General features: G+C 48.9%; 1 protein-coding gene across 5 annotated transcripts in view; it reads left to right on the forward strand.

Annotated features, from left to right (window-relative positions):
- The window catches only part of Mylk (myosin light chain kinase), a 248,341-nt gene that overhangs the window by 190,545 nt on the left and 34,277 nt on the right, over nucleotides 1-23,519 (forward strand). For all 5 annotated transcript variants that reach the window (XM_015993413.3, XM_015993411.3, XM_076548799.1 and 2 more), the window contains 4 exons: nucleotides 5,327-5,377; nucleotides 6,118-6,245; nucleotides 8,437-8,590; nucleotides 16,349-16,651. In XM_015993413.3, the coding sequence (XP_015848899.2) occupies nucleotides 5,327-5,377; nucleotides 6,118-6,245; nucleotides 8,437-8,590; nucleotides 16,349-16,651 (636 nt within the window). The remainder of the gene's footprint in view (nucleotides 1-5,326; nucleotides 5,378-6,117; nucleotides 6,246-8,436; nucleotides 8,591-16,348; nucleotides 16,652-23,519) is intronic.

A 23,519-nucleotide genomic window follows, 5' to 3' on the forward strand; every position in this document is an offset into this window, starting at 1 on the left:
TTTCCAATATATATATATATATATTTATGCTTTTCAGACTTTTTTGTAGATCTTTACTACATACATTTATTTGTTTATTATGTATGCATACATACATACGTGTGCACATGCCATGGTTCTGTTGTGGAAGTCAGAGGACAACTTGAGATTGTTGGTTTTTCTCCTACTGGGTCAGCCCTGAGGATCAGACTCTGGTCATCAGGCTTGGCAGCAAGCACCTTTCCCCATGGAACCAACGTGTTAGCCTTCCCCAGACTGCTATTTAAATAGGAAACTGAAGTGCTGAGAGGCTATATAACATGCTTTAAGCCCCTCCTCTTAGCTCGTGACGGGGCAGTATTTGAACCCAAGTCCAGCTCCAGAGCCTTAGCCCCTCTGCACAGGAAACAGAGAAATGTTTCAAAGACTTGTCTTGGAAGGTGGAGTAGGTGTGCTAAACGTAGCAGAGCATCCAGATACATGATGGTCAGTGACTCTGTTTCTAGCCGAGCCATATAGGGCTTCATAAGCTTGGGAAGCGGCCAGACTTAGGTGAGACCCCAGCTCCCTCTTCATGAGATGGAAACGCAGTGAGGCGCTCTGCTTGCATTTGCTCAGAGTAGCACACCTGTGAGACGCTTCCTCCAAGAAACCAAGTTTTAGAATCCTGTGACTCAGCTTTTCCTGCGCGCACAGAACACCGTTAATGGATTCCCACAGATGGTCATATGGAATATCTATAGCATACAGAACATTGTTGACATTTAAAGTTGTTTTTGCTGATAGAACCAAAGCAGCTTCAAATGCTAACAAATTCAAACAGCAGTAGCCACAAATTTATAGAACAAATTTAAAACGTGGCCTTCAATCCTATTTAACCCTAACATTCAAAGATCTATTGTTTGGGGCTAGCTTCTAGCCACATAGGTTTTGCAGTGCCAACAAGCATGGGGGTAAGGCGGGGACTTTGTAGCCTCTGGTTTCATACTGTTCTCCTCCTTGTGTACCCCCAGTTCACACCCCAGGGACTGTCTTCTTCCCATCCACTCCCACCCTCTCAGCAGGAGCTCACCGACAGCTAGCTACAGTGATCCACTAGGGCTCCCATAGCAAGATGGTGGACGGAGTGGCTGAAACACAGGCCGGAAATCCAAGATCAAGGTCTCTGTCCTCTAGTTTGCAGATGGCTGGCTGTCTTTTCCCTTCTCATATGGTTCCTTCTGTGTCTGCGGGTCTGCTCAGTTGGTTCCCCCTCCCCTCCTTCCTTCCCTGTCCCCGCTTCCTACTTTCTCTTCCTCTCCCTTTCCCTTTCCTTCTTTCCCTCCTGTCTTCCTCCTCCCTTTCTGTGAAGTCACCGGTCAGATTGGATAAGCCCTGGCTCTTCTTCTCATCGCATTCCTTTCCCTCAATCTTTTCCTCAGCTTCCTAGCTCTCATTCTAATTACAGCTTAAATCTGAACTCCTTACCTCCCAGGACTCTGACCCTGGCTCTTAGAAGCTTACATACAGATCAACACTTTCATCCATCAAGTCCACTTGACCAAGCCCAACTAGTCGTCAGTCGCTCTCCCATTCCATTTTCCTCTGATAGAATTTTCCCCATGTTTCTAAGCAAGAAATCTCAGAGTACCTTTGTACCTCCACTTTGTTTAGTCCCCTAAATTCTCTTAATGCTCCCTCTGTCTCTCATTCATCTTTTCTGTGCGGTCCTTCTAAGTGCCTTTCAAGAGGTGGTAGTATCCTAATGGGATATCCTCGGCCCCTGAGAGTTGTGAAGCCCTGAGGGTGCTCAGACCCAGTATGACAGCTGTGTGTGAGAAGGTTCCTTGATCACTCGGGCTAAAGACCCAGATCTCTGACTAAAGCTGTCCAACAGAGCTCTCCGTAACAATGGACATGTTCTGTGCCTGCATTGTGTGATGGACACTAAGCATGTATGGGTTATTAAGTACTTAAAACTAGTTCAATGGAGGAACTAAATATTTTCCTTAATTTAAATTGACACACTAGCATCATTTTAACTTCCCGTGATAACAGCCATCTCCTCTAGCCAACCTCCACCAAACGCCACCCTGCTTGAGGCTCCATCATGTATTACTAACCTGGGTTCCTCCCCCTTCTCCCGGTTCATCTTGGGCCTTGGGTCCACCATTCCCCAATGATGAGCTTGTGACCATGTTCTCAACACAGCGTTCTCTCGTCTGCATTTGAACAACTGAGTGATATTTTTAGAAAAAAAACATTTAAAACTTAATTATTTTATGTGCATGAGTGAGTTACAGATGGTTGTGAACCTACCATGTAGGTGCTAGATACTGAACTTGTAGATACTCTGTAAGAGAATCAAGTGCTCGTAATGCCGAAGCCATCTCTCCAGCCCCTTTACTGTTTTTTTTTTTTTAGCTTTCTTTTTAACTCTTAATTTAAAATAATTTCAGCCTTATAGGAAAAAAATGCAAGATTTAACACAAACAATTCTTTTCTATCCTCCAGATTCCTCATATATTAACATTTTACTGTTTGCTATTTCTGTATTCTTCCTTCTGTGTGTGTAGGGGTGGCTTCTGGTTGAACCAAAGGCCTTGACTACACTCGGCAAGTGCTCCCCGCAATGAGCTCTATTCTTCAGCCGTCCCCTCTTTCTCTGTATTCCTCTCTACCTCTATACACACACAAGCACATATATACTTAACATAATTATGCTTATGAGCAGCTTGAAAGAAAATTATACCCATAAGACCTTAAATATGTAAATAGTTCAATGTTTGTTTTTTTTCCTAAAGTCAAACTTGTTCTATAAACCACATTAATAATGATTAAAATACAAAAACTCCAATGCAATGCTATCATCTAATTTATTGACAATATTCAAATACTCTCAGCTGTTCTAGAAGTATTTCTTTTGGCAAAAGAGAGATAAAAGCCTTTCTCGTGGACCACGCTGCCTAGTGCTTAAGATCTTAGAGCCAAGCTCTTACATCTGTTGGGTTTTCCCCCCGTACCCAGGTTCGCAGTGTGTACTGAGTAGCACACAGTAGGCCCACAGTAAGATACCGTCATGTATAGCAGCCAGCCAGAGGGGAAGCAGACCTCTTCCCTAGACTTAGCCACTAGGCCACAGTTGCCGGCCCTGTGGTCCTAAGGTGTTTCTGTCAGGGTCCCCTCCTCCTTTCACTTGTCCTCCCAGGGTTATCAGTTGGGTGGCAGCACCGTCTCCTCGGTGGAAATACTCAGGGTCAGCTGAACCACCGGTCGTCATAGAGCAGCTCCACAGCTATGCCTGGACCCGGGGCTGTCTCTCTCTATTTTGCAGTAGCCAAGTAACTCAACATCACCCATTCATTCACTTAGCAAGCAGTTCTTAAGTGCCTACTGTGTATCAGGTACATTGGATATATAACAGTGAACAACAGGAACACTCCACCTCAAAATCTTGTACTTCCATGGGAAAGGGAGGGCAGAGAATACAACAAGTGAAGATATAGCTTGTCATATGATAAGTACTAAGGAGGAAAATAAATCAGGGTAAGGGCTGTAAGTAGTGCTTGCTGAAAACTCTCTGTCTCTTTTTTCCTCCCTTCCTCCTTCCCTCCCTCCCTCCCTCCCTCCCTCCCTCCCTCCCTCCCTCCCTCCCTCCCTCCCTCCCTCCCTCTCTCTCTCTCTCTCTCTCTCTCTCTCTCTGTGTGTGTGTGTGTGTGTGTGTGTGTGTGTGTGTGTGTGTGTGTGTGTGTGTGTGTGATTTCTGTGGTGCTGGAATGGGAACCAGGGCCTTGTGCTTGCCAGGCAAGCACTCAATCACTGAGCTAAATCCCTAGCCCAAGGGCTAGGATTCATGTAGGGCACGTGTGTCAGATCTCCTTGGTAACGTGCCCCCCCACCCTTGTATTAAAGTGTAATTTCCCTGCACATCTTCTGTAGTCCATAGTTGCGTGAGTCCTGAATGGTTTGAGTGGTCATTTAATGGCTGGCCACCCTAGTCGAGTTAGATCTCCCCCGTGAAGTTTGTCAATTCTTCCCCTAACACCTCTGGCAGCCATTGATCTAGTCTCTGTCTTACAGTTTTACCTTTCTAGGGTGTCAATAAGTAGGATTATACAGTAAGGAGCCTTTGAATCTGGCTTCTCTTAGCTAAGGAGAAAAATCAGTTATCAACAATCAAAGGAAAGGGGGGGGGTCATGAATTGTGAGAGAAAAGGAAGGCTTGGGGGGACGAAAGGGAAGAGGGAATGATATAATTGTATCTTGATTTTTAAAAATAACCTGAAAGAAATATGAAATCAAGCCATGAGAAATAATGCAGGTGTTTCTGCTTGTGTACCATGTTTTGTTTTGTTTTTTTCTTTTTCTTTCTTTTTTTTAATATTTATTTATTTATTTATTTACTTATTTATTTATTGGTTTTTCAAGACAGGGTTTCTCTGTGTAGCTTTGCGCCTTTCCTGGAACTTGCTTTGTAGACCAGGCTGGCCTCGAACTCACAGAGATCCGCCTGGCTCTGCCTCCCGAGTGCTGGGATTAAAGACGTGCGCCACCACCGCCTGGCTGTGTATCATGTTTTCATTTAGCCAGATAAGTAGATCTGCGCTGCGAGGCATGTCTAATGAGTCACTTTTCTTGTTGAGCTAGAGAACGTAGAGTAAGAAGGGAAGTTGGCAAGATATCATTCATTCGTTCACTCATTTTTGAGAGTCGGGACTTCCAATAGTATCCCAGGCTCACTGGGAACTCACTATGCCGCCCAAGCTGCCTTTGAACTCACAAGGACAGTGCTCTCAAGTCCACCTCCCAAGGGCGGAGATCACAGGCATGAGTCACCGCTCCGGCTTCCATTCATTCATTGGCCCATTCAACACACATTTGGTTTGGGGATTTTTGTTGTTTTGTTATGCTGTTCTGTGTTGTGTTTTGTTTTTTAAGAAACAGCTACCAGTCACAGTCTGTGACTCAAAGGAAGCTGGAGACCCTTGGATCCATACCAAGGCTAATTTTAGTTGGTTTATCTGACATAATTTCCTTTCTGCATTTCTTGAAAGTTATGGTGAGCATTTAGTTAGTGAGTTGTTAGTTATCATCTTTAAATAGGATGGGGGGTGGGGCATTAGAGTTTTGAGAGCATCTATCTCACTGGTTCTAGAGGCCCTCACAGCAGCCCTTGAAAACTGATATTCATTGGCTCATAAGACTGTCTCAGAGCAAGGAGATCCGTGGGAAGCCATAGTAGAATGAGAGCTTCCCATAAATGAAGGGCCAGCGGGCGGGCCAACATCCTCCCATGGCCTGGGAGCTCTCCGGGAAAACAGAACTGACTTCTTAACTCCATAACTTGTAAACGTCTTTTTTGTTTCAGGTGATGCAACCGTGAAAAAGAAACCTGCCCCCAAGACACCTACAAAAGCAGGTAACAACCACCGTCCTACCTGAGGACCAGGGGGTCATCTGCGGTCCGGCCTTCCCCTCTGCCTTCTGACTGACCATAATGGGTCAGGAGACCCCTTCCCTTGCTCACACTCCACACGCTGGGCTATGCCTCTTCCCCTCTAGGGAGCCGATGCCCAGCTGGTATCTCCCCCCACATCCTCTCCGGCTTCCTTCCTCTGCTTCCATCTGTGTGTGCCCTATCACAGGCTGCTGGTGGCTTCCCTGTCCCTTCTGCTAAGTGGTGCCTCAGCCTCGGTCCTCCAGTCTACCCTGCATAGGGGCGGCCCACATCATACCGCTTTTAGGCCCTGCCCTGCATGTCCTTGTTTGTTGCCCCTGGAAAGACATTTGAAGGCACGAACCACACGTTGAGCCTACCAGCCAGGGTGACTGAAAGGTTTAGTCGCAAGGCACTGCTAAATTAAGAAATGAGCTGGGACAGAGATTCAGACCACAGAGAGGCACAAATCCCACCACAACCAATCCATGAAGAAAAATGTAAATTGTGTGTGGGGGGTCACTTCTGGGCGTTCTAACGAGGAAACAAGGGTAGCAAGGTCCCCGTACTCAGGTCCTTTGGAACAGGGGTCAGTACCTCCATTCTTATCTCCAAGGTTCCAGAAGGGAAGAGAGACACCAATAGACCAACGTGGCCAGCAGTGCCAGTGAGATCCCCATGTCTAAGGCCCCCATCCTCACTTTCTAATCGCCCCCTCCTAGCTATGCCCCCTCAGATCATCCAGTTCCCCGAGGACCAGAAGGTACGCGCAGGAGAGCCCGTGGAGCTGTTTGGGAAAGTGACTGGTACCCAGCCCATCACCTGCACATGGATGAAGTTCCGAAAACAGGTAAGTCACGGAAGCAGGGTGGCCTAAGGACAACTTATCGCCCGTGGGCCAAAAAGACGAGAGATGCTGTGGTGGAGAGAGTGCATTGCTCTTCTCCCCCTTGGAAATGGAAGTGCACACTGGGCATGGTGGTGCATGCCTGGAATCCCAGCCCGTGGAAGGTTGGGGCAAGAGAAGTGTGAGATCCAGGACAGCCCAGCCAACCTTACAGGATCCTGTCCAAATAAAGCACAAAGGCCCAGGGATATAGCTTCATAGTAGAACATGTGCCTGGCATCACAAAACCCAGTTATTGAGAAAAGAAAAGGATTGTTAAAAAAGACAGAATGAAATGGGAGAGGAAACCTATCCACCAAAGCTGAGTTCGTACTAATCTTTTCTTCTATGTCTACCAATAAGCCATGTTTTTATAAGCAGTTTGTTTAATACGGTCTCTCCCTGCCCTCACCTGAGTCCATCTGCCTAGAATTGGTTTTGGAGGCAGGAAGTCAAAGCCCTCAGGTGACCTCTCAGACACCATCACTTCTGGGATTCCCGTCTGGTTACAGCTTCCACTTACCACACGCCAAAAGATGAAAGCAAGCCTAGGTATTTGGGGACACACATTACATATTAAATAGAATTGTGTCTGAATGACCTAGAAGTATAGTTACAATTTATGATTTTGCTCCCTATGAAAACATTTGAATTTCCAAATAAACAGCTTGTAGAGAAATTTGGAGGACCCAGGTCTTCACTGGGTAATGGTACTCATGTGTATGATCAGCAGACACCCCAGAGTAATGGGCTGGTCCTGCATTAGAAACCCTACCGAAGGTGTGAGGATTCTTTGTAAGCCTCTCACTGTTTCCATACCATGAAAATTATCATCGCCAAGAGATAAGCCACAAGTATCTGAGGGGAAAACAAGAGCTGGTTTCAGTGGAGGTGGAGCAGAAAATGTGACCTCCCCCTCCTAGACTGAGGCAGAATCTCATCCCTTTTCAGAGCCTATTAATCAGATTCAGTAGAAAACTTCCTGCAGTTATGAAACTTTTTTGTATCTGTGCTATCCATTGTGATGGCCACTGGCCCTGTATGATGAGCGCATGAAATGTCGCTGACACGATTGAAGGATGTCTTGGTCACTGTTCTGTTGCTGTGAAGAAGCACCATGACCAAGGCAACTTACAAAAGGAAGCATTTAATCGGGGACTAGTGTCAGAGGGCGAGTCTGTGACCATCAGAGTTGGGGAGCGTGGCTATAGGCAGGCAAGCATGGCACTGGAGCAGCAGCTGAGAGCTTACATCCTGGTCCGCAGAATGCAGACAGAGAGAGTGAGACTGGGCCTGGCCTGGGCTTTTAAAACCTCAAAGCCCACGCCCAGTGACACACCTCCTCCCACAAGGCCACACATTTTAAACTTTACTCCACTAACTGGGAACCACACATTCAAATACATGAGCCTGTGAGGACCCCTTTCATTCAGACCACCATGAGGAACTACAATGTTTTTTTTCCTGTACTAAGGTTTGAATTTTAGGTTTAGGCCTCACATACGCTGGGCAAGTACTCTACCATTTAGCTATATCTTCAGTCTTCTTTTTGCTCTTTGAGGTCGGTCTTACTAAGTTGTCCAGGCTGGCCTTGAACTTGTGACCCATCTGACTCCTGAGCAGTTGCAATCAGTATCATGGACTCTTCCCCCACTCCCTGCCATTACTAGCCTACATTTTATCCCTATGGATTTGTCTATTCTGGACATTTCAGATAGATGGAACCATGCAACTTATCACATCATTTTTTGTCTCTCAGTGTTTGGGGTTTTGGGGGGAGGGGGGTGTGTTGTTCTTGTTTTCAGAATTTATCTGTGCTGTAGCATGAATTGGCCCCCCCTTGTTATCTTATTTCTTTTCAATTTGTGTGTGTGTGTGAGAGAGAGAGAGAGACAGACAGACAGACAGACAGACAGACACCCTGTCATCCTCAGGCAAGCCATCCACCTCCCTTGAGACAAAAACGTCTCATTGGCCTGGAGTTGACCAGTTGTGCTAGAGCGACTGGCCGGCAAGTACCGGGCATCCCCCTGTCTCCGCTTCCCCAGCGGTGGTGGCATTACAAGCACACACCACAACAGACAGGATGGAACACCCCCTGCCCCCTCCCCCATGTCCTGCCAGTCCTCCTTTTCACTCCCGCCTCTCCCTGCAGATCCAGGAGAGCGAGCACATCAAGGTGGAGACCAGTGAGAGCGGCAGCAAGCTCACCATCCTGGCGGCGCGCCAGGAGCACTGCGGCTGCTACACGCTGGTGGTGGAGAACAAGCTGGGCAGCAGGCAGGCCCAGGTCAACCTCACAGTCGTGGGTAAGCCCCAGAACCCCTCCGCAGGGAGGCGGAACCCCAGGGCATCTGCACCTCTCTGCTACCTAGTTCCCCTGCCTTCCCCGTCCCTGACTCTCACACAGTATCCTGAAAACTGATGCAAGACTCTGTACCTGCCTCTGCTTCACGCCCCCAGCATCTTCCTCTCCTTGCCTCTCTGCCTTCCTGGCCATTGGAGACCCTGAGCCCTCCCACGCGAGGTCTTCCTGTTGGCCCCCAAACTTCCTCTGCCTCATGTCCACCACCATCTCAGTCCCTTTGTGTCTCAGTTAGGTTTTCTATTGCTGTGCGGAAAGACCATGACCAAGGCAACTTGAGCGGAAGGCTTTATTTGGGGCTCTGGGTTCTAAAGGGACAAGAGTCCCTCACCAGAAAGGTGAGGAGCATGGTGGCAGGCAGGCATGGCACTGGAGCAGTAGCTGAGAGCTCACATCTCAAGCTACAAGCAGCAGAGAGGGCGAACTTGAAATGGCGCAAGGCTTTGGAAACCTCAAAACCTACCTCCAGTGACATACTTCCTCTGGCAAATCCACACCTCCGAATTCTCCTCAAACAACCACCAACTGGGAACCAAATATCCAAAGGCCCTAGACTTACGGGGAAATATCTGCTCCAAATGGCCATACCCTGCAAATCGCCACCCAGAATCAATGCCACCTCCGCAGGGCATTGGAGCATGAAGATTCTATCACCTGTACACTCCAAGCTATACCCTGGGTGCCCCGGGCTGGCTGGGATATCAGTGCCCCTCAGAACTCTTTGTCCTTGTCCTGAAGGCCAATGCTGTTTCTTGAGACATGTTTCCCATTTCCCCAACACACAAAGCCCTTACCCTCTGGTGAGGCTTTACTTGGAACTACGAGACACGAGGCAAGGCTCTTCTGACCTTGGTGGTATACTCCAGGTATCTGTGTATCATACCACTAATGACTCCCCTTTGCCTTTGGTCTTTGGTCCAGTTCCCGGGCTATTGGGGCTCCACCATCCCCTTTGACTCAACTTTTCATTCTCTTCCTGTTCCTCGCGGCATCAAGAGAAGTCGCCATCTTAGCCACATGCACAGGCATTCATTACCCTCCTGCGGTGGTGATTTGCCTTCCTGCCCTGCTCTGCTTTCTGTATCCCCGCCCCCATCCCTGGGCAAACCCTGTGGCAGAGGAACCTCTGCTCCATCACCCCGTCACCCCGGCACTCTGCAGCTACCTGCCCCTTGCTTCCATGACCCTTGGTCTGCAGAGACTGCGCCTCTGAGGTCACATGACTCCTAATCCCAACTCCCTCCCCTTTCCTTATCTGTGACTCCCCGCTAAGTTGAACCCGCATTTAGACTGAGTCTCAAGTTTTCATGTCCCCTTCCTAGTAACTATTCCGATGCCCTAGTCTGTCTTCTGACACATCTAAATTGCTCAGTGGTTTCCTCCCATGGGTGATGGCTCAGTGCCTTTCCTGTCATGGTTCCCCATGTGGCAGGTGCACAGGACAGGAGAGGGAAGAAGGGGCAGCTAAGTGGATAGCAGACTGTGTTTTGTGCTTGTGTGGGCCTCCACATATGGGGTGCATGAAGGACTTTGACCTGGTATTTATTGGCATGCACAGTAGACTTGAGTGGTTTTTCCAGTCAATCTTGACTCTCAAGGTTATAGGGCTTCCTTTGTAAAAATTAGAAAAAAGGATCTCCTTTGGGTTCAGAGTGAAGACTGCACCCCAGCTTCACAGCAGGGCTCATAGCCTAGCCTTGGACCTACAGAAGAAAAGAATTTTAGAAAAGGACTGTGGGCCACAGTGGTTAGAACTCATGCATCGGAATCTGTCTGTGGAGTTTTCCAGGCATAAAGTTGGTGGTTAGAAATGACTTAGACGCTCTCTTAGCTCTATCACTGTATGGTCCTTGGCTTCAGTCCAGTTTTCCTCTCCTTAAGCTCAAAATGGATAGGTATGTTTCCAACCTAGAAAGGAGACTAAGGGGAGATGTAGCCTCACCCTCTCCAACACCTGCCCTCCAGAGGTACCCATGGGCCTGTGGATGGGCAAAAAGTGAAGAATGTCTCCAAGATGAAGAAACCTCTGGCTGGGGAACTCTTCTTGGTGACATGCAGTCTGGAGAGCTGCCACATGCTAGGGAGTTAATTGTTGACCTTTGTGCCCCATAAAATTTCCCACCTTGAGCCCTGGGGAGCCTTGCAGCCTCTCTCTGGGCCCTAAGCAGTAGGAAAGAGTGAGTTCTGAGCGAAGAGGATTCAAGAGCGCAGAGCATCCGTGCACACTCCCACCACGGACTCCGTTTATCTCGGCTCTCTCTTGTCCTTCCCCTCACTGTCTGTGTCTTCACTCAGTGCCCATCGCTCTGACCCACATCCCTCCTTCCTTTCCTCTGCCTCTGACCCCTCCCTCTCTTTGCTTCCTTAGATCAGGGTTCTGGGAAGTGAGTGTACCAAGGATGTCATGGAATGAGCTTCTCGCCTAAAGGAGAACCCAATCCACCCTCTTTCTCTCTTTGGTGACTCTGGGTGTTGATTTCTATAATTTCCCAAGGAGTCAGGAACTCTTGGGGGATTGGTACTGGCGATCCCACTTGCTGTACATTTAGACCTATACCTGAAAGTGTTGATCGGCTCACACTCCAGTGCTACCACCAGGCATGAGGACCTGTCCTTCCTCAGTGTTTCCCATCCATCTGCCTCTGTGTGGGTATCCTTGGGTCAGAAACTTTGGACTGCTTTTCTGGAACCAGTACCCCCCTGCCCCCACTGGGGCCGCCCCTGTGCGGTGCCACACGCCCCTCCCCCAGCCCCACTGGAAGGAGCTGCAGTTCTGGCCTTTTATGGTTGAGTTTCTTATTCTCCACGGCCAGTGCTGACAGGGCCATCGGCGTGGCCGCCTGCCAGCTGGCAGAAGCAACATGTTAAATGCCGTCCTGGGAGGGGAATGGAATGGAGAGCAAGCTTTCTGTCTGCCTCCCCCACCCCGGAGCTAAGAATAGACTCACTCAATAAAATGAGGACTTGTATTGATGGCCATAGCAAAGCTACATTCATTCAGAGCCCGTGAATTTAGACTTAGGCCAAAGTAAACCAGGATTAAGCTGATTTACCTCTGTGTCTCCAGGGACATCTGCATATTATCTGATCAGCGTTTACTAAGTAGATGTAAACATAAATGAGATAAAACAGAAATTGTTCCACCTACTCCAGACAGTTTTCAAGCACTTGAAAAGCATCCACTTGATGGGCCAGCTAAATAAGGCCAGTTAAATGAAACGTGTACTTGTTCGCTGCAGAAATCTCTTATGGCATATTCTTTGAAGAGCTATTTTCTTTTCAGATCACCCATGATTCATATTTTCAAATCAATAAAAACTAGCCCTTCCCTCAGTTTCAGTGAAGGATCCTTGGCTATTTCTGAGACTAATTATTATAATATTTTAAGAAGCAGTGTAAGAATTAGCAACGCTGCCTGGTCTGGGCCTGGGCCTGCACCACTGCTCTGTGTGGCCTGGGAGAGGAGGGTGGAGGAGCGGTAGATCCAGATGGATTCTTTAATGTCACTCACCCAGCATGAGAAAAACAGGCCTCCACCTAACTCTAAAGGAGAAAAACAAAGTAGAGAGAACCCTAGACACACAACATACACTAAATACCTTCTGAGTCTAAAATGTGTGTATTTGAAAGAGCGGGAGATGCTCCTCAGAGGTGCTTGGTGCATCCCTATAAAGCAAGATACTCCCTTCATCTCATTCTGCCTGATGCCCTAGAGAGGACCAAACTTTCAGGGTGTAGCTGTGGGACTCTCCCAGGGGCTGTGTCGCTCACCAGTGAGTGTTCCAGTTTGCTCTGATAACACCCTGGGTGGTGGGTGGGGGTGGGGTATTTGGCTGACAACTCAGGGTGACAGTCCATCATTTCGGGGCATCCAAGGCTGGAACTTAAGCAGCCTGTCCCTTTACACCCACAATCAAGAGCAAAAAGACTAAATGCATCTTGGTTTACCCTCTTGCTTTCAGCTAGCTCTTCCCCTCATACTATTCAGGACCCCCCCCCCCGCCCCCTGCCTAGGGAAGCTAGACATCCATCCCCGATGGCCTGAGTCTTCTGGCATCAATGAACCATCAAGACATTCCCCCTAGACGTGCCCACAGGCCCACCTGCTCTATATAATTCCCTGTTAAGACTTTCTTCCCAGCTGATTCTTGCTTGTGTCAGACTGACAGTTAAGACTAACCAGCACACTGTGAACAAAGCCTCAGCCTCTGAGAGTCCCTTTCCAAGAGTATGCTGCAGCTCAGCCCAGCAGCTGTTGCGTTCGGGATCTGTGGACGGCCAGCTAGGTGGGCTTAGAGCCTCGCAGACAGACTTGGTGTGGGCAAACACGAAGCGGGCAAGGGTCAGCCAGGCTAGTGGGAAGCCCTGCAGACAAGGTCATCCATTTTCCCAGCAATAGGGACCCTTTGCCGAGCACAAAATCTTGCAGCTGGAGCTATGAGGAAGCCTTCCCTTGGAAGGGTTTCCCATTCTGTCAGCCATGTCTCCAGGGAGTCCTGGGAGAATTCTGAGGAAGCATGGGTCCAGCTGCAGACACCAAGCCAGTCTGTTGTTTGCCAGGTACTGCCCTGGCTGAAAGTGGCTGTCTTTAGCAAGGAGGCTCATGGGAGAACCCTGGTCCCACCCAAGGGTTCTCATCGCTGGTTAGTTCAACTCCTGTGGGCTCTGTAGGTTGGAAAGAACAGAGACAGCCCATGGCTCTGAGGACATGCATGGAGGAGGGATCCCAAACTTCTGGGACTTCTGAACTCTTTATTAGGCACCAGATTCCTTCACAGTGGCAACTTTTACTTGGAATGCAAGGTTCCCTGCTCACATTTTGTACCTTATTGTGCTGCCTGTGGGGGAAACTCCCATCCCATGTAAATTAGAGATGCTTGTCTCAGGATAGGTACACATAGCAACTCTTGAGCAATACTAATATCTCTGAGCTGCCTTTCTTTCTTTCTTTTTCTTTCTTTCTTTCTTTCTTTCTTTCTTTCTTTCTTTCTTTCTTTCTTTCTTTCTTTCTTTCTTTCTTTCTCTTTCTCTTTCTCTTTCTCTTTCTCTTTCTCCCTCTCTCCCTCCCTTCCTTCCTTCTTTCTTTTTTCTTTTTTAGAGACAGGGTTTCTCTGTGTAATTTTGGTGCCTGTCCTGGAGCTCGCTCTGTAGACCAGGCTGGCCTCGAACTCACAGAGATTCGCCTGCCTCTGTCTCCCGAGTGCTGGGATTAAAGGCGTGCGCCACCACCGCCCCATGAGCTGTCATTTTCTAAAGCAAAGCGGAGAGGAGGGAATCGGCCAATGGACAGTACATTCACTTGTATAAACCTCCATGACTAAGTCTGCCAGGAGCTCTGGGGTGGGGACAGTGAGGACCTTTCATCCCCCAGCAGGCTCTTTTACTTCCTTAGCTGGTTTCCAGAGGACTTGAACCACTTGCCTCTAAGAGGATTTAGAATAATAAACATCTTTGCCAACACCAGAAATGTTTCTAAAAAGACCAATATATCCTTCAGAACAAACAGATTTTCTAGGAGAACATCTTAAACAACCAGGGAAAGTGGTTCCATTGCAGGAGGCCACCAGCCTGCCTGTGACACTGGGAAGTGGCCCTGCCATGACTTAAACAACCACTGAAAGTGTCTCCATTACAGGAGGCCACCAGCCTGCCTGTGACGCGGGCTGCAGTGATGGGGGGTGGCTGTGACATGATCCCAGAGTCACTCTCAGAGCAGAGCCAGCCTTTGGTTCCTGGGCACAAATGAGCTCCAGGCAGTAAATATTAAGCTGGACTGTGGAAGAGGGAGACTTGGGGTTGGGGGTGGAGCTCAGCTGATAGAGTGCCTGTCTAGCAAGCAAGAAACCCCGAGTTCGAGGCCCCAGCACCACATGAACCAGGTGTCCTGGCACATGCCTCTAATCAAAGTACTCTTAAAGCGGAGTCAGGAGGATCCGAAGTTCAGGATCATCCTTGACTAGAGAATGAGTTCAAGGCCACTGTGGGTCATGAGACCCTATTTAAAAAATGAATAAATAAGAAGAGAGAAGAAAAGAATTAAAATGGAGGAGGAGGTGACAGGAATGTGTGTGTACATACACCCATGTGTGTGTGTGTGTGTGTGTGTGTGTGTGTGTGTGTGTGTGTGTGTGTGTGTGTGTGTGTATAGGCACATACAGATGTTTCTTCACAGGATCCTAGGGTCGTTTGTCAGAATCCCTTGGGCCTTCCTGTCTGGCTTGGAGTGAGAGAGGAGATAGAAGTCAATTATTTACCTGTCTGTCTTTGTTTACTCAGGACTTGCAGAAATCCTAAGAGGTACATGTTAACACTGTTTTCCCAGTAAGAAGGACAGACAACCTGGCATTATATTATATTACATTTTATATATTATATTATATTATATTTAATATATTATATTATAAATTTACTGGCATTCACATACAAAACCACATAATGTGGTCTTAATTGCTATTTTGTGAGGGAACTCAAGCTTGGTTGGTTGAGGATGAAGGGTTTTCTATAATTAACAGATATGTGTAACTAACCAAACAACTGTAGAAACTAATCAGAAAAAAATGGTTTTGTTCACATAAGCAACTAAGAGCATGCAGGGAAACTCAGGGACCTCGTTAAACTGCTGGATGCCATGATGTAGCCTGAAATGAGCAGCATTACTGGTCTAAGCCAAGGTCACCTGAGTGGGAAGGCAGCCAGCCAGAAGGGTCACTTCTCTTTTGTGTCTTCATTTTCTATCCCTTAGTCAGGGACAGTGATGATTTACAGTTGTGGTTCACTTTTGCATACCAGTCCCATGAAAGCTGAAGATGTTGGGTAAGGGTTGATGCCTGGTGGTAAAGCATGTGTTTGGCATGTGTGGTATTCTGCAGCACCAAAATCCAAAACAGCAACAAAGAGGTAAGACAGAAGTTGGGGTTTTTTTGTTTGTTTTTGGTTTTTTTTATATCCACTATAAGATTAGAAATAAGCTCCTTAGTAATAATAACGATTGGTCAAGTCAACTACTGTCTACGAATGCCTCACCACACTCTGTCCAGATGAAGAAACTGAGGCCCAGAGCATCTAATAGCTACAGAATGGGGACAGATCTGTGTTCAAAGCCTGATCTACCTGACTTAATGAAATTCTCTGCTGTGCTATCAAGCCCCTTAATGGAAATGCATTTTCCAAGTTCCAGAGAAAGTGATGTTATAGGTCTCTGGCTTTGAGCCTGAAAGACATATCACACACACACACACACACACACAACTTTCTCTTAAAACCTATTTTTTCATGGGAAATAGTGCACAGCTCCTACACAGCTTCCTAGATCTGTTTACTCTGAAAAAATGTTTATGACTTAGACAAAGCACAGAAAACCACAAAATTGTGGTCTGAACAATTAGCCAAAGATGGAGTTTCTTTCAAGCAGGAAGGTATATATGGGACTTCCAGTACTGGTAAGCTTGTGCATTGCTAACCCAGGAATGTTGTGAAAAGTTAGAGCAAGACATGGGGAACTGAGCTTGAATTCACTAGCCAGTTTCTCCTCGTGGCAGAGCTAATTCAAGAATGTCGTCAGTTTAGGACTGGTTGACTCTGGGGTGGGATGTGTGTATGAGAGCGAGGCATCCTAGATTTTATTCGCAGCATTGGGGTTGAGGGAAGTTCTTTCTCTGTAGTTCTATAGAATTTGAGTGACATTAGACTTCTTCATCTCCAGATAAGCCCGACCCCCCAGCTGGCACACCTTGTGCTTCTGACATACGGAGTTCCTCGCTGACCCTGTCCTGGTATGGCTCTTCTTATGATGGCGGCAGTGCTGTACAGTCCTACAATGTGGAGATCTGGGACACTGAGGACAAGATGTGGAAAGAACTAGCCACATGCCGCAGCACCTCTTTTAATGTCCAAGACCTGCTGCCTGACCGCGAGTATAAATTCCGAGTACGTGCAGTCAACGTCTATGGAACCAGCGAGCCAAGCCAGGAGTCTGAGCTCACAGCCGTGGGAGAGAAACCTGAGGGTAAGCTGCCTTCATTTCTTCATGGGCTTGAAATAACTCTGCATGAATTCGGGCAGATTCCACAGAGGGAGGGAGACTCAGAGAGACTAGACATAGAGGGGTGATTGGCAGGGCCTTTGGTGGTCTCGATTTCTAAGACTGTGTTTCTGACTCATACTTTGAAAGAAGTTCATAGGGCCTTTCAAAAACTCGTTAGCCAATGCACTGAGGATGTGGTTCAGCAAAATACCTTCCTAGGGTATGATATCTGATATCATACTCAATGAAAACATTGTGCCAGAAATTCTGTTACCCTGCCACCAGAGGGTAATGATGTGTTCTGCAGCAGGCAGGCTGTCAGGCAGACCTCAGGCTCCTGTGTTCACCTCTCATCTCTTCCTTGCTTTCTGTTGCTCTCACAAGTGAGTGTCTGCCCGATGTCAGGATATAGGATACAGGACAGATAGGATAAGGAGCTTAAGTTGAAGGAAGAATATACAGGTCACTACAGTGAGACAGAATGCATCTCACCAGGGTGATGTCAATACAGAGACGAAAGGACAGCACAGTAAGCCTGGAAAATCTTGCCAGGGAAGCTGAAAAGCTTCTTGGAGGAGGTGACACATAAGCTGTGTCTTGGAAAAGGGACCGGGACACTGAGAAGCAGGGGGGCTAAGGAAGGGCATTCCACACAAAGGACACAGCCTGAGCAAGGGTGGGAAGTGGCAGAAGCAGGTGGCCTCTGAGAAGCTCTAGTGTAGTGGTGAGGGCACGTGTTGTAGAGCTAGAACAGAAGGAAGTGAAAGGATAGTTTAGATAGAATTACAGTGTTTGCCAAAGCTTTGCAGACGAGAGACTGAGATGGTGTGGCTGGTCTTTTAGAAAGGGAACTTGTGAAGTATAGAGCTTTGCTGCTCAAATATGGCTGTCGAGTGGCAGCCTTGTGTACTCTCAGCTGAGGTATCCTCGGGCTTTCTGAAGCTTCATTTTGCCATGATTTGGTCCTGAAGGCATTCATATACCCATGGACATTTGAGAAGCCTTAGGGTTGATGATGGATTAGAAGGACGAGTCTGGAGTCAGCCAGGTACCAGATGAGCCTCTGTGATCATAGCCTAGTAGAGGGATGGGAAGAGCTGAATTAAATCCCCATAGGATAGAGTGGACCACTCTTGATGATTTGGGAGTGAGGGGGCTAGAGAGAGAGATAAGAGGATTCTAAGATGACTCCCTAGTCCCTGGCTTGGGTAACTAAGCACACATTCAAGGGACAGTTAGAGGCTTGTTATTTTAAGTCATGTGGCTAATGCTAGCTACTGGGCATCTGCCATATGCTAAGAGCATCCTCATCACTTTGCATTCTCCATTTCATTCAGTCCTAGTAGCCTAGTAACACAGGTATTGCCATTGCCCTCCTCCAGCAGAGGGGAAATGGAGACAGAGGGGTGGAACTTTTTGCCTAAGGTCACAGAGCTTGTGAATGGTGAGTAGAAGCGGTGAACCCAGAGCTCTCCAGCCCAGAGCTATCCAGCCCAGAGCTTATTTATTCTCCTTTGGTCAGATTGAAGGAAGAGGTTAGTCGGGCTGTCTCCCCACTGGCTTGAGGAACTTGAAGGTTAGATAATGGAGAGCCTTGGAGATGAGGAGGGTTTTCATTTCAGACTAGTTTAGTCGAGGGATCTGAGGGACACCCAAAGGGAGGGGTCATCGGGCCATGGAGTCCCAGCCTTGGGAGGAAGGACCAAACAAGGGCTATAGATTCGGAAAGCTTTGCTGTCTTATGGACAACTGAGTAACACCAATCAGGTCACCCAGAGGTTAGGAAAGGTCAGCACTAATGCCACAGTGAGAAAGCCTGTGGGACTAGCATAAAGGACTGTGAGAAATCCAGAGTTCCTTGTGGACATGGGGCAGGGACAAGTTGCAAGCGCACTGCATTAAATTCTTAAAGACAAAGAGATGGAGACTCAAGATCACTGCAGTTGCTGGTGTCTGGTGGTGATCTTTGAAATAGAAGCCCATAGAGTTTCCACAGGGTTGCCCTGGTGAGGGGATGAGCGGAAGTTATGGGCTGTTATGCTGAGATGTATGCAAAGAAAGGGAGAAGAGTGCTGTGGACTTAAGACAGAGAAGGTAGGGAACAGAAGGGACAGTGCTCTGGGAGAGGTATTCAGGATGTCAGGTAGACAGCATGGTGGGTCTACTGCGGTATCAAAGGAGACAGGGAGGGACCCACCCTGGAAGCACCATGTAACCCAGGGTATCCTATGTGTCGCTGTCTTTATGATGACCCCCTGGCTTTCCAAAATTAGGTGTAAACCAGCCCTCAAATGAGGGCTCCAGAAGGAAGGAAGTAATGGCAGTAGAAAGCACACCAACTTCTTGCTGCCAGCCAGCCAGCTGCATGCCGGGCACCTTCATTTCTGAACCCTCGGTGGACACAGACAGGGCTCCCTGATAGCCACAGTTGCTGAAGGAAGCTGGACTGATGCCACTTAACACTCTAACACGCACGCATGCACGCACGCACGCATGCACGCACGCATGCACACACACACACACTTCTGCACTGGACAACTTGGGGAGCAGGCAGGATAGGTGGGTCGGGGGCTGTTTTTAGGATATTATTTTGGGAGTGACAAGTAAAGAGAAAACATGTTCATTGGCTGGACTGGGAGTTACCCAGACCCTGATGTAGAAACCCGAAGCAACCAGACTCCCTAATCAATCCAGGGACCCTGATGGAGGTGAGGCATGGCTTTCAGGAGGCCAGAGCTGCAGTGCCCAGGATTATGGGGAGTGCCATGCTGGTGGGCAGTGGCCTTGCCCTTGAACTCCACCTCGGGCAGTCTTATATAGCATCAGAACCCTCCCGCTGTTACAGACAATCAGAAGCGGGGAATCGCCGAAAATCCAAAGGAAGGGTCCGGGCCACCCAGGGCTTCCAGACAGGAAGCTACTCCCACTCCAGGCCCAGTTGTCTTATCCAAGAGGGTGGAGGAGGGGAAGGATAGTTCACACAAGCTGGGCCTGAGAGTAGAGGACGGGGGGGGGGGGGGGGGGGGGGTGAGGAGGTGAAGGAGAGGAGGAAAAGGAAGCGGGAGAGGAGGGTGGCGATGCCCCAAGCAAAGCCCTTTGTGGAGTCCTCGGGTGCTGTGAGTTCTAAGCAAGGGTGGGTAGCTCTCAAGGGGAAATGTGTGGTGGGGAGTGAGTTTGGAAGCATTCAAGGGCAGGTGGGAGCAGTAGAGGTCTTAGGAGGTCACGTCAGTGGAGTAGTGGGCATTAAGGGTCTTACTAAAAGCAATGCCAATGAACCCTCGCTCCGCAAGGCACAGCCTGTGTTGACCGACTTACCATTCTACCATCGCGCTTGTCCTGGCGACTTCCACCTTCGGCTTTGTCTTGGTTCCATCTATTTTCAGCCCATCCCTCACCCCATTCACCCACAGACGTCCTGTATCCCTACAGTGTGGCCGAGGGCTGCCCCGGGCACAGGGGATACCGTGGGAGACTGAAGAGGAGGGCTTCCCACCAGCCCCAGGGGCTTCCCTGTGACAGAGGCATCTTTCAGATCCCTGACCTGACAGCATGCTACCCAGTTTCACCAGGCCTAAGCAGACAGAGCCCCCCACCTTGCTGCCCCATTCCAGCTAAGTCTTAGGTCCCGCTCCCCCCCCCCCCACTCCCCCACCCCGCTCTGACTTTGAAGTCCTCTCCATCCCTGCCCCTACTCCTAATTTGTTCTAGGGAACAGAGTTATTAGCAAAACAGCTGTGGCCGAGGCTCCTTGCCAGTCAGCTCCTTGCACCCAAGGGCAGTTGGAACGACACAGCTAGACTGAGGCTCTGCAGGGCTCCCAGAAGCGGTGTCCAGAGCCAGGTTGCCCTCTAGTGTTTACTGAACACATTGCAGTCCTCTGCACAGAAGGGGACAGAGTTCTGTCATTGGAGACTTGATGGGATCTGCTTTGTGAGGGGTCCCAGAGCTTTGCTGGTCTCCTCCTAACGCCATCACAGGGTAATGGCGCTCATCTGTTTACAGGAGTATCTCAGAACCCTCATCCAAACATCCCTCCCGCCGAGCTCTTGGGTCTATGGCTCATTCTAAACAGGTTTTTAAAAATTGTGTGTATGGGTATTTTGCCTCTGTGTAGGTCTGCCCGACGTGTATGCCTGGTATCTGAGGAGGTCAGGAGAGGGCATCAGATCCCCTGGAACTGGAGTTATAGGCAGTTGTTAGCCACCATGTGGGTGCTGGGAATTGATCCTGGGTCCTCTGGAAAAACAGCCAGTGCTTTTAATCCCTGTGCGGTCTCTCCAGCCCACTAAATGGATGCTTAAAAAAAAAAAAAAAAAAAAAAAAAAAAAAAAAAAAAAAAAAAAACAAGATTTGAAGTTGAAGTCCTTTCTTTTGTAATTTTATCTCCTTCCTTCATGGAAAGAGGGAAACCAAAGGCTCACCCCCTTGGATGGCTACCACTGTTTACAGTCCAGGAGCTCAGCTCACTGAACCATGGTTCCCTTCGACTCTTCTCCTCCTCTCCACTCAGCTCATCTTGCCACACAGCTAGAAAGGAGGCAAGATGAGAAGGCAGACAGACTTCAGCATCCCGGGATCTCAAGGAGGACTCTCAGAGGAAGGCTAACCTGAGCAATGCAGAGGGCAGCTTGAATCTCCGGGAAGAGGGGTCGGTCCCCATTGATCCCCAACTACAGTAGACCAGCTGTGAGGTGTGAGCGCAGGCGTGGTGCTCCTGCAGGTGGGCAGGCCAGGAAGCCAACCCTGGGATTGGAGGCAGGGTAATGGGAAGAGGCCAAGTCCAGTACCAAGTCCCTCTCCAAGGCTGGCTGAGAAAAGCCTGTGCTAGGTGGCTGGGACGGCTTCTGAGTAGCTCATGGCACAAGTCACTCTGTCACAAGCAGAACACAAACCACTTCTGCGGACTCCAGGCCAAGAACGCCTGCCTTGGCTTTCCAGCACTCTGCTGCTTAGAACGCTCCCCTTCCACACCAGCACGAGATAGCAGGAGAACCACTCCTTCAGACCAGACAACACAGGTCAGGACAATGGACTTCCCAGTAAGAAATGCTGTTTCATTGACTGTAAGGCCGGGGCGGGTGATTAGTGTCTACCAGATCGTCATGGACCATGGATAGACTTGAACCCCATGTGAAATATCATCACTGAACTAGTCCGAGCATCTGCTGACCCTCTTGTTCTAGTGCATGCTGGCATGGCTTCCATATGCCTCCAGTCCTCCTGTGTGAGGCATGACATGAATGACCACGCCCCCACACACACACTTACAGCGTTCAGTAAGTGGTAAACACCCCTGCATGAGTTCCTTTTACCGCCATGTTTCCACCTGTTCTGACTGTCTTACCACAGTGGTCCTTCCTCCTAGCAACTATCCACACTTGTCCAGCTCCATCATGGCCTCCTAGCTGCCCACAGCTAGTCCTGGGAACAGATGCCCAAAGCTCTACTAAGGGCCACAGACACATCCACCTGTTGTCCTGGCCTGTTCTGCTAGCCAGAGCCGCAGGTGGGAGAAGTGTTCCTGAAATGGCCTTCTCAGCATTCCTTAGAGCGACACCCAAGGCCAGGATGAGGCAGTCCTCCCTGAGCACTCACTCTGGTTTTTTTTTTCAGAGCCAAGGCCCCTGGTGAGGACCATTTTAATTATTTATTTATTTTTCTTTTCTTTTCTTTTTTTTTTATTTTACCATACCATTCAGTTCTACATATCAGCCACGGGTTCCCCTATTCTCCCCCCTCCCACACCATCCCCTTACCCCCAGCCTACCCCCCATTCCCACCTCCTCCAGGGCAAATCCTCCCCCGAGGACTGCAATCAACCTGGTAGACTCAGTCCAGGCAGGTCCAGTCCCTTCCTCCCAGACTGAGCCAAGTGTCCCTGCATAAGCTCCAGGTTTCAAACAGCCAACTCATGCAATGAGCACAGGACTTGGTCCCACTGCCTAGTTGCCTCCCAAACAGATCAAGCCAATCAACTGTCTCACCTATTCAGAGGGCCTGATCCAGCTGGGGGCCCCTCAGCCTTTGGTTCATAGTTCATGTGTTTCCATTCATTTGGCTATTTTTTTTTCAATAATTGAGTAGAACCGAAATTTATTATAAGCCACAGTCATCCTAGGGACCTCCATGCTATATATATAGCCTCTATGGTTCTATGGGTTGTGGTCTGATTGTTCTTTATTTTATATCTGGAATCCACTTATGAGTGAGTACATACCATGACTGTCTTTCTGGGTTTGGGTTACCTCACTCAGGATGATTTTTTCTAGTTCCATCCATTGAGCACTCACTCTGAAGGAGCACAGCTCCTGGGTCATCCCTGTCCTTGCTGAGCTGCATAGTGCCAATCCTCAGTGCCAGCCGTATGGGTTCCAGAGAGCGATCCGGTAGCTCCCCTCCACCCCCGACGCTGTCCTCATCCGCCTTGCCCACTCCGCTTTCCCAGGGCTGTTCTCTGTGTTGTTCTTCCCAGGCCCCTTGTGTTTAGGTTTCCAAAACTAAACTTCGTCAGCAGCATTTTAAGAACTCTAAACAGACCGCAGCTTCTGGTTCTGTGCTCCCAAGCTCTCGGAACTCTGTCTTGGCAAGAGGTGCTTACCTTATGTGGGCCTGGGTTCGCCTCCCTCCAGTCGTCTGTTTAGGTCCCCATGTGTGCGTTCTGCCCTCGGTCGGTCGGAAGGATGCACTTGCCACCTGCAGGTCCAGCTGCACCTGCTCCCCGGCTCTCACCTCCACCACAGACGAGGACCTTGAGAGCACTGCTGAGCTCGGCATGCTGGTGCACAGCCCTCCCTACACCTACCCCCCGCCCCCCCACAGCTGCCCCCACAGCTGCCCCCCACAGCTGCCC

The sequence above is a fragment of the Peromyscus maniculatus genome, chromosome 12 (genome assembly GCF_049852395.1).
Source record: "Peromyscus maniculatus bairdii isolate BWxNUB_F1_BW_parent chromosome 12, HU_Pman_BW_mat_3.1, whole genome shotgun sequence".
NCBI classification, from domain to species: Eukaryota; Metazoa; Chordata; class Mammalia; order Rodentia; family Cricetidae; genus Peromyscus; species Peromyscus maniculatus.